The 11538-nt window shown below is 38.8% G+C and overlaps 1 protein-coding gene across 3 annotated transcripts in view; it reads right to left on the bottom strand.

Moving 5' to 3' along the window:
* LOC109819578 (hydroxymethylglutaryl-CoA lyase, mitochondrial) overlaps nt 3865–11538 on the bottom strand; it is a 15375-nt gene continuing 7701 nt past the window's right edge. For 2 of the 3 annotated variants that reach the window (XM_020385341.1, XM_020385339.1), the window contains exons 9-10: nt 9170–9303; nt 4060–4310 (exon numbers count right to left, since the gene is read on the bottom strand). In XM_020385341.1, the coding sequence (XP_020240930.1) occupies nt 4190–4310; nt 9170–9303 (255 nt within the window). In that variant the 3' untranslated portion in view covers nt 4060–4189. Of the gene's footprint in view, nt 4311–9169; nt 9304–11538 lie in introns of all 3 variants that reach the window. The other variant, XM_020385340.1, reaches the window with a different exon arrangement.

An 11538-nucleotide genomic window follows, 5' to 3' on the forward strand; every position in this document is an offset into this window, starting at 1 on the left:
ATCCAAACAAGAAAACCCTCATGTATATACCATATGTCTCAAATTATAGATAATTAATATTAATCCTGATCTATGTATAAAAAGAAATACAACTGACCTATATCTCACAAGAATTCATAATCACCTTAAGTAACAAGGTCATGTAACTAGTCATTCTATAACTGGTCACTGGTCCACATCTCACACAGAGTCAACTCTCATATCATCGGATAACTGATTGTTCATAAATTCCATGCGTGTATCCAATACCACTACACAAACTCGGTCAGAGGACTACACGCAATCCGTTTTTAGCCTGGTCCGGACTCAAGCTAAACTTGAGTGAATATCAAACTCACAGACCAAAGTAACGACACCGATCTACTTTGACCCAACAAACCAACCCCAGTAGCGACATTGATCCATTGGTGCGATCCTGGAAGATATATCAACAGCCTTATCTGATTATATGAACATAGACTTTCTCATCTAACCTCTCTTGTATTTTCTAAGTCAACAACACACAAGTCTCTAGGCCTTATTCATATCACACATGTCACTATAGTCATAAACTCCTAACAATTCTCAATCACAACAAGGAACAATCAATACAACTAATCATGTGTAATAATATCATGACATATCAGATAATCAAAATTAAGAATTATAAACTATAAACAGCGTCTACATAATTCAGAAAATAATCTTTTTCTAAATTAATTCATTTTAAATTATTTCTCTTAAAAATTAATCTAAAATAATTCATTTTCAAAATAATTTCCTTTAAATTATTATAATTATCTAAAAAATGATTCTTTTGCCAAACTAAATTCTTTTAATTCCTTATAATTATTCTGAAAATGCTATTTATCATATTGCTATGATATATTTAATATTCTTCATCAAACAATCACACACAGATAATTATATCACAACTAATCTATGTAATCAATAAAAATAGATATTAAAATGACAAGTCAATGAGCAAGAGAGATCTTGCCTAGGGTATATCGTGGATCGTAGTGGGGGCCGTCGGGGTGGTTGCACGACGTTACGATGGGTTTCATGGAATCGACGATGTGTGATAGACAATACGAAGGGCTACGCACTGGCGAAGGAATCGACGAAAACGGAGGTCGGAGATGGCCGAAAAACGCGGGCTAAGACGGTTCCGAATCTGTAAGTTTCTGCAGTGAAGCAACTCGTCTTCGTTGTTCGGAGTCGTCGGAGGAGAGAAGAGGGTGGTGGCGGAGAGGAGCAGCGGGTAGAGGGGGCGGTCGGGTCTAGGGGGACGAGGCGGCGGGCACGGCGCTGAGGTGCGCGACGGAGGAGGCTGGGTGGCGGGTTCGGCTTGTGGAGGGTGGACGGCGAGGGGAAGCGAGGCGTTTGAGGGCAGTGAAGGCGGCGGCCTGAGGGCGTCGGGTCTGTTGAGGCGAGGGCGGAGGAGGCCGGCGGGCGTGGAGATGGGCTGGCTGTCGGGTGGTGTTGCAAGGGTGGTGCAGGCGATGGGAGAGAAGGTTGAAGGCGCGGTGGCCAAGGCTGCTGGCTTGGCGTAAGTTCTTGGTAGACGGGGAGAGGCGAGGGGGAGTTCGACGGGAAGAGGAGGACGAGGGGTGGCGATGGAGAGCGGAATAGAGAGAGGAGACAGAGAAAGGTGGGGCGTGAAAACAAAGAGAAAAGAAAATATAAATGTATATATATATATATATATATATATATATATATATAATTAGGGTTTTGGAAAATAATTAAAAATAATATTAATTAAGAAATAAATTAAATAATAATATAAAAATTATCTACATATTAAAATGTACCAGTTATACTAATACGATAGATAATACACAATAGTAAAAATAATACAACTAATTATAAAATTAAACAAAAATAATTAATAAAAAATATAATTACTTACATTTAAAATCAAATAATTATGGAAAAATTATCTATAAAATAAAACGTACCAGTTATACTTATACAATAGATAATATGTAATAATAGTAATAATACAACAAATTGTACAATTAAACGGGAATAATTAATAAAAAAATAATTACGTACATTTAAAATCAAATAATAATGGAAGAATTATCTACATAATAAAACGTATCGGTTGTACTAATACAACTGATAATATGCAACATTAGAAATAATACAATAAATTATACAAGTAATACGTAATTAATAATACAACGTATTATATGAAATAATACGTAATAATAATAATAATAATAATAGAATGTATTATTCAAAATGTTACGTAATAGTATCGATAACACAATAGATTAATTTCAAAAAAATTACTACACTAAATTAATTTATAAATATCAAAATTATTTAAATAAATATAAAATTTGGACTTTAAATTGTTGAAAATTCTAGAAAATCGAGAAAATACAAATGTTCTTTTGAAAATAATAATTTAGTATTTTAGAATACTAGAAAAATTATTTTAACTAGTATAAAAAATTTATGATCATTTACATCGGTTGATTTTAAATAAATAATTTCAAATAGCACATGAATTGAAAAATAATAATGATCTCATGTAAATTATTAATTTATATATATATATATATATATATATATATATATATATATAACTTTTCTCATTTTCAAAATAGATAATTATAAATTATAATTACTTTAAGATTTAATAATTAACATCTATAATAATCTCAATCTTCTAGATTGTTGAAAATTATCTGTAAATCAAAATTATAGCATAAAATAAAATCTGAATTAAATAAGTAAGAGAGATGAAAAACCAGGCCTGAAGGGAGCAATTGTGTAATCACTGCCCTAGAAGATTGAGAACCCGCCTATCGCTCTGGCGTAAATGGTTACCTCCCCCTAGTGGTAAAAGCCACCGGAAACAGCCGACCTCCTTACTCGGGCGAGAGCACAGAGCTTCTGCTCAGATGAAGAAGGTTGCCCAAAATAACACTATCGATAAAATAGTACCACAAATTCCCCGTTATAATTTTTTCTCTATTTCTTTTTCTTTTCTTTCTTTATTTCTCAATATTCTCTTCTTTTCTTTGCTTATGTTCAGTGTGTAGGGAGAGAGAGATTAGAGAGAATTAGACGAGAGAAGTCACTTCTTAAGAGAGAGCTTAAGAGTGTATTATAGGGAGATAGAGAGGAGATTGTGGGTTACTGGATTTGGTTAGAGGGAGAGAGAGATTAGTGGAGAAATAGTCAAAGCTCTTTAGAGAAATATGTGGTTAGTTGGAGAATTAATAGGTGATAGTTAGGAGACAATATTGACTTTTTCCAAAAATATCCAACAACAAAACCCTAAGTTCAAAGGTTTTTTTAAATCTTTTTTTTTCTTTCCCCCTTTTCTTGTAGGATTATCTGAACCGGTCTGAGTAATGATTTAATACCAATTAATTATTAGAGAAATCCTTTTCAATATATATATTTGGTTAACTTCAGAAAACCCCAGAGCTTTATTAGGGGTTCTGCAAATAACCCCCTTAAGTACTTAGTTCCACAAAAAACCTCAGAACATCCGAGGATTTTGCACGTAAAACTCTTTAACTTCTTTTATTCCACTAAAGACCCCTTTGAAATTTTCACTTTAACCCCTCAAAACAAAAGTAACATCGTCAAGTTTGACACATCACTAGTCAAGTATGTGAGGGGATAAAAAATACTTCTCAGCCCTTAAAAAACATCACACTTTTATCTGTTTGATCATTCCCATCAATTTTTTTGACAGATGAGGGGGTAATTCTTTGTCACAGCCACCCAAGCCGATAGTCTCATCATACGCAATTTCAACTCCGGAATACAAATGAAGCGAACTTTGAAATCTTTGAACAAATACGTCAGAATTCCGATACTTGGGAACTGTTCATATCCAGACATTATGTATCCTGTTGCACTTCGAAACTGTCACAATTTTTTCTAAGAACTATACCAATCAAATATTACATATATGTTGATATATCCCTTCAAATCTCCAAGTCATAAGCTTTATTCATCCAAATATTACATAACATAAAGATTGCCCGTATTAACGACATTAAGCAATCTCATATTTGGCAACATAAATCGATTAATCAAGTACAACAACATTATATCTTGGATGCATCTGCAATTTTGCTCAAAGCAGTAGCAGCTTTAGAACCCGAACAGCGTCCCAAATGCTTAGATATGAAATCACCAGCAGCAATAAGTTTGCCGAGATCCACATTGGTCTTTATGCCGAGGCCTTGAAGCATGTAGACAACATCTTCAGTGGCGACATTACCTGAAGCGCCCTTTGCATAGGGGCAGCCCCCCAGGCCAGAAACTGATGCATCCACCACGCTGACCCCCATCTGCTCACATTAGACCAAGATGATGTCAGCCTTGTACGTTTGTAATTTAGATCTTTTTTTAGGGGCTGTTTGTTTGGCCCTGGGTTGGTTTCCTAAAAACCAAGAAAAGGATTTCCATGTACTTTTTGTATTAAAATATTATTATAATCTATTTCCATCCCTAAAACTCATCCAAATAAAAAGAAATCTATACACTTTTATCAATAAAATATTATTTTTATCCACCAACTCATCACATCTCATATCCTTTCTTACTTTTAAAAATAAACCAAATACAAAAAATGAGTCACATCATCCAACTCATCTCCTCTCATATTTAAAAATCACTCACATCATCCAATAATATGGTGACAACTCATCTCATCTCATTAACATTTCATTTCCACCCATTTCCTCGAAAAAAAAATGATTTCCTTAAGTGTGGGTCACATCATCCAATAATATACAAACAACTCATCTATTTTCTTATTTTTAAGAATGAACCAAACACAAGAAAGAAATTATTATAGGAAATAGGTTTCTTATAATACATTTCCTTTTTTTTAACCAACCAAACAACCTCAAAACAAATTTTCTTAAAAAATCACTCACATCATCCAATAATATGATGACAACTCATCTTATCTCATTTCCTATTCTTTGATTTCCTTCTTTTTTTAGGGGTTGTTTGTTTGTCTAAAAAAAGAGGGAAATCAAAGAATAGGAAACCTATTTCTTAGAAATTTTATTTTGAGGTTGTTTGGTTGGGAAAAATAGAAGGAAATTAAAGAATAGGAGATGAGATGAGATGAGTTGTCATATTATTGGATGATGTGAGTGATTTTTTAAGAAAATTTATTTTGTGGTTGTTTGGTTGGCTAAAAAAAATAAGGAAATGTATTATAAGAAACCTATTTCCTATAATAGGTTCTTTTCTTGTGTTTGGTTCATTTTTAAAAATAAGAAAATAGATGAGATGAGATGAGTTGTCATTATATTATTGAATGATGTGACCCACACTTAAGGAAATCAATTTCCTTGTTTTTTTGAAGGAAATGGGTGGAGATGAAAGTTTAAGGAGATGAGATGAGTTGTCACCATATTATTGGATGATGTGAGTGATTTTTAAATATGAGAGGAGATGAGTTGGATGATGTGACTCATTTCTTGTGTTTGGTTTAAAAATAATATTTTATTAGATATTGGATGATAAAAGTAATATTTTATTGGATGAGTTGGATGATAAAATAATATGTTATTAGATGAGTTGGATGATAAAATAATATTTTATTGAATGTTGGGATAAGTTTTAGGGATGGAAATGGTTGAAAATAGGAAATGGAAGATTTCCATACTTTCATTTCCTATTCTTGGTTTTTAGGAAACCAACCAAACAACCCCTTAACCAACCAAACAACCATAATACAAGAAATCCTATTCTTTGATTTCCTAGTTTTTTTTGCGAAACGAACAGCCCCTTAATAAAATTGTTTATTACTTAGTTTATGGTTGTCTCGAAAATAGTGAAGGCTTATTTTCATTTTGGTGCCAAAATTTACCCAGTTTTTCATTTTGATGCCACAACAATATTTTTTTAACACTTTGATAACCCAAAGTTTCAATCCCATTTCACTTTGATACCCCAATCCAGATTGCGTTAGACTTTGCTTAGCACGTGATACATTTTAAGTCCATTTTACCTAGTTTTTACCTAGTTGCTAGAGATCCAAACCACCCAATATGTTTATGCTAAGCACGTGATGCAAATTTATCAGAAACTCTCATGAAATCTTGATGAGGGTATCAAAATGAAATGGGATTGAAACTTTGGGGTATCACTGTTCAATAAATACCTTGGGGGTTGAAGAGTTTTGGGTAAAATTAGGGTTAGTTCTCTCATAGAGAGGTACCCCTTTTATATTAGTGCATTCTTGCAAATAGGTCCTTACAACATTGACTAATTACTATCTAAATAACTCAACACTCCCCCTCAAGATGGGCGATAGATATCAACCATCCCCATCTTGTTACAAAAGATATCATACTCTCTAGAACCTAATCCTTTTGTTAAACAATCAGCTAGCTGCTCTTCTGATTTCACATAGCTCAAAGTCAGAGCTCCTCTATTCAGTTGTTCCTTGATAAAGAACCGATCAATCTCTACATGTTTGGTGCGATCATGCTGAACTGGATTGTTTGCAATATTAATCGCCGATTTGTTGTCACACCAAAGTTGTAAGGAGTCTCTTCTAAACAAGTGCAGCTCAGATAATATGTTTTTGACCCACATCAACTCGCACAGACTAACTGTCATGGCCCTGTACTCGGCCTCAGCTGTAGACCTAGCCACCACATCTTGCTTCTTGCTACGCCAAGATACGAGATTGCCTCCAACAAATACACAGTAGCCTGTAGTGGACCTACGATCATCCATACAACCTGCCCAATCAGCATCACAATAGCCTTCAACTCTCAAATGTCCAGAACTTCTGAACCACAACCCCTTTCCTGGGCTTCCCTTAATATATCTAAGAATTCTGCGAACTGCCTCCATATGTTGCTCTCTGGGATCATGCATATATCTACTCACCACACTCACAGCATGTGTAATATCAGGTCTCGTGTGGCATAGGTATATAAGTCGTCCAACTAATCTTTGATTTTGCTCTTTACTCACTGGGTTACCACCCTCAGCACACATCTTATGATTCTGCTCGATAGGAGTAGATGCAACTCTGCACCCCAACATCCCTGTCTCTGAGAGAAGATCCAGAGCATACTTCCGCTGAGAAAGCACTATACCCTTTCGCGATCTTGCAATTTCAATTCCGAGGAAGTATTTCAACTGTCCCAGATCTTTAACTTCAAATTCCTCTCCCAATTTTTTCTTCAACCGTAGGATTTCTTCAGCATCATCTCCAGTTATAACAATATCATCAACATAGACCGCCAGAATGGTGATACGAGTTTTAGAGTGCCTGTAAAACACAGTATGATCCCCATTGCATTGCTTGTACCCCATACCGCAGACTGCCAACCTGAATCTGTCAAACCATGCCCTCGGAGACTGTTTTAACCCATACAAAGACTTCTTCAACTTGCACACCTTCCCAGCTACTTGAGAAGTAGTGAAGCCTGGTGGAATCTCCATATACACCTCCTCCTGAAGATCTCCATGCAAAAAGGCATTCTTGACATCTAGCTGATGTAGTGGCCAATTGAAGTTGGCAGCACATGACACCAACACTCTAACAGTGCTCATCTTTGCTACTGGAGCAAATGTCTCGTCATAGTCAATGCCATACGTTTGGCTGTAACCTTTAGCAACTAATCTGGCCTTGTATCTGTCAATCTTGCCCTCTGGAGTTTGTTTAACCGTATACACCCACTTACATCCAACAGCACGCTTCCCAGCTGGCAAAGATACCAGCTCCCATGTATCATTCTTCTTCAAGGCCTGAAGTTCCTCTTGCATGGCACTCAACCATCTAGGATCTTGCTTAGCAACCTGCCAGTTGTTAGGTACAGGCACTGAATGCAATGATGCAATGAATGACTTATATGCAGGTGAAATGGATGCATATGAAATGTAATTCGCAATGTCAGTATCCCAACTACCAAACTTAGTTGGAGGTTTTCCAGCATTGACTCTCGAGGTTCTACGAAGCAAGACAGGAGTATTAGAAGTATCAGGGAAGAATTCGTTACCTATCGACTCAGGTGGAGAAGATGAAGAAGTCACTGGAGAGGAGGGACTTGGGACATCAACATTTGTGGGTACTGGCATAGGCACAGGAGGCGGCTCATGCTGCTGTTTCTGTCTCCTCGTGTATACTCTCAGCTCCCCCTGACCTTGACTATCACCTCCTGAGTCGCCACCACTACTCGGCAGTGTACCATCACTGCTCGGTGACTCAAGAGGACATGGAATCATCCCAACCACAATGTCATTCTCATTTTCATTCTCATTCTCCCCCTCTCTACTAGCATCAGTAGAGTCATCTCCAAACAAGGAACTCAACTCCGTCTTCTCCCCATAAAAAGGTTCAAACTCCCGAAAAGTCACATCCATACTGACAAACAACCTTCTTTCAGTGGGACACCAACACTTGTATCCTTTTTGGCTTGATGAGTAGCCAATAAAAATACATTTAACTGCTTGCGGATCCAGTTTACTCACCATCAATCTGTGATCTCTCACATAACATGTGCATCCAAACACTCTTGGTGGAACAACAAAAACATTCGAGCCCAAGAGCATCTCACACGGTGTCTTCATCCCTAATACTCGTGATGGCATCCTATTGATCAGATAAGCTGCTGTCATAACAGCCTCACTCCATAAAAACTTAGGCACATTCATTGTCAGCATTAATGAGCGTGCCACTTCCAGTAGATGTCTGTTCTTGCGTTCAGCCACCCCATTCTGAGCAGGGGTGTCTGGGCAGGTGGTTTGATGAAGGATTCCCTGACTAGAGATGAAAGCGGCAAACTCCTTGTTGATATACTCAGTCCCATTATCTGTTCGAAGAATCTTCACCTGCACTCCAAACTGTGTCTTCACATAGGCCGAGAAATCTTGAAAACATTTGCAAACCTCAGATTTCTGTTTCATCATGTATATCCAGACCATACGTGAATAACAATCAATGAAAGTAACAAACCATCTAAAACCACTAATAGAGGTAGTAGGACATGGTCCCCAAACATCAGAATGGACAAGAGCAAATGGTTCAAAGCTTCGAAGACCAATCATTCTATAAGTAGAACGAGTATGTTTTCCAAGTTCACAAGCATTACAAAATAACTCTTTTCTATTCACTTTCTTCATTAACTCAGGTTCTAACCTATTCAAACTATCAAAGGATAAATGCCCTAACCGGCAATGTTGAAGCATCGCTTCTGCCTCTGGCCCTCCGCTAACAGCAGCAGCAATCATTACAGTCTCCCTGTCCAAGTACCAAAGTCCATCACGCCTGATGCCAGTCCCAATCCTCCTCCCAGTTTCCTTCTCCTGAAAGACACACATATCCCGATCAAATAACACAGTGCAATTTAATTGATCAATGAGAGAGCTAACAGAGAGTAAGTTAACTGGAAACGAAGGAACATGCAATACAGATGACAAGGTAACAGATGAAGTGCAATGGACCGAACCAGTACCCCTGATGGGTTGGGATGTCCCATCAGCAGTCTGAACTGTCTCAGGATGCATATGCTTACTCGGATAATATAATGCAAACTCACTAGATGCTCCTGTGACATGCCTAGATGCACCTGAGTCTATGATCCAATCAACATGAGTTTTAGTGGATGCAAGTGCCTGAACCCGTGTACCTTTGTTCGCATGAGCATAACCAACAAAGTTACCAAAGCATGTAATGTTATCCAGATCCTGAGTGACTTGTCCCTTGCCCTTCGAACTCTCAGCCTGAAGCTTGAACAGACGTAGTTCCTCCAGCTCTGTTATTTCAGCCCCAGTCATCCCAGCAGTAGTCTGGAACTCCTCTGCCACAGCTAGATGAGCAACTCCTCGGCCTCCACGTCCCCTGCTTCCTCGACCTGCACGGCCACCTCTCTGTCCTCTGCCCCCTCGGTTGCCACTAGTGTTGCGGGGTTGAGGGCAATTGTAGCTGAGGTGCCCTTTCTTTCCACAATTATAGCATTCTCTATCATCTCTGATGTGAGCATCTGGAACCACTAATGCCGAGCGGACAGCAGGTGAGGCCTCACCTGTCATCACCTTCTGTCTGATCTCCTCTTGTTCCATCGATGCAATAGCCTCATCCAAGGAGGGGAGAGATGACAGATGACACATTGCTGCCCTCCTTCCCTCAAACTTTGGATTCAGACCCTTAAGAAAACGAACATCTGCTGGGTTTTGTAGTGATAACGGGTCATAGTGATCCAAATCTGCCCATAAGTGACGTAGCTCTGCTGCATACTGGTGCACTGTCTTCTCCCCTTGTGTGGTAGCATCAATCTTCTCTTCCACTTCCATCATCATCATCACACTCCCAGCTCCAGAGTACATCCCCTCCAATGTCTTCCAGACATCAGATGCACTCGAGATAGACTCCACCATCCCAGCTATGGTTGGAGACACAGAAGTCAACAACCAAGAAACCACAAGAGAATTAGTGTTACTCCATGTGTTCCACTCAGCACTCGCCTTATTCTCCGGCTCAGTGCACTCCCTCTTCACATACTTTTCAAGTCCTTTGATTCGAAGGTTCAACAATGCCCTCCGAGACCAACTCAGATAGTTTCTTGTCCCCTCAAGCTTGATGTCATTAGGCAGCAACTTTACTCTCTCCATTACCTGCGCCGACTCCGACGCGGTCACGACTGACCTACTAGAATTCTCCTCTAGTTTGGTCTGAAATACCCTGGCCACCCCCTCCAGGATCTCCTTCAATTCCTGACTAGTCACAGATGTTCCCATCTTCACAGTTGACTGCCCTTATCTCAAACTCTACACAGAATCAAGATCAAACACAACTCAACTAATATGCAATCACGACTTTCCATCTACTTGCACAACCCAACACTGCCATTATCTCAACCACAAATTCATGCCCATCTAAAAAACACTACTGTAATCAGCCCCCAACACTGCCTTTATCTCAAACACCAATTCATGCTCATCCAACGGAGCTGAAGAGGGTCTCCCAGATGTTCCACCACTACACGAGAGCTGCCCTCCTCCCTCGACGAACCCAACGAAGTAGGAGCTGCCCTCCTCCCTCGACGAACCCAACGAAGCAGGAGCTGCCCTCCTCCCTCGACAACCTAGGGCTTCACGAGAGCTGTCCTCCTCCCTCGACGAACCCAACGGAGCTGTCCTCCTCCCTCAACAACCTAGGGCTTCACGAGATCGGCTGACCGGAGATCCCAAATCGGCGACCCTGGGGTTTCCTCGATTTCAGAGGCTTGAGCCGCCACCTAGGCTCTGATACCATGAAGAGTTTTGGGTAAAATTAGGGTTAGTTCTCTCATAGAGAGGTACCCCTTTTATATTAGTGCATTCTTGCAAATAGGTCCTTACAACATTGACTAATTACTATCTAAATAACTCAACAGGGGTTATCAAAGTTCAAAATGGGTGAACTTTGGGGTACCATAGTGAAAATAAGCCAAAGTGAAAATGAAAGTAAATTATGAGGGGTATGATGATAGTTAAATTTAAAATGATTTATAACCGATGAATCCATCATGTTGATCCCAATATGCATAAAATAGTGTCAAG

Source organism: Asparagus officinalis, chromosome 8 (assembly GCF_001876935.1).
Source record: "Asparagus officinalis chromosome 8, Aspof.V1, whole genome shotgun sequence".
Lineage (NCBI taxonomy): Eukaryota > Viridiplantae > Streptophyta > Magnoliopsida > Asparagales > Asparagaceae > Asparagus > Asparagus officinalis.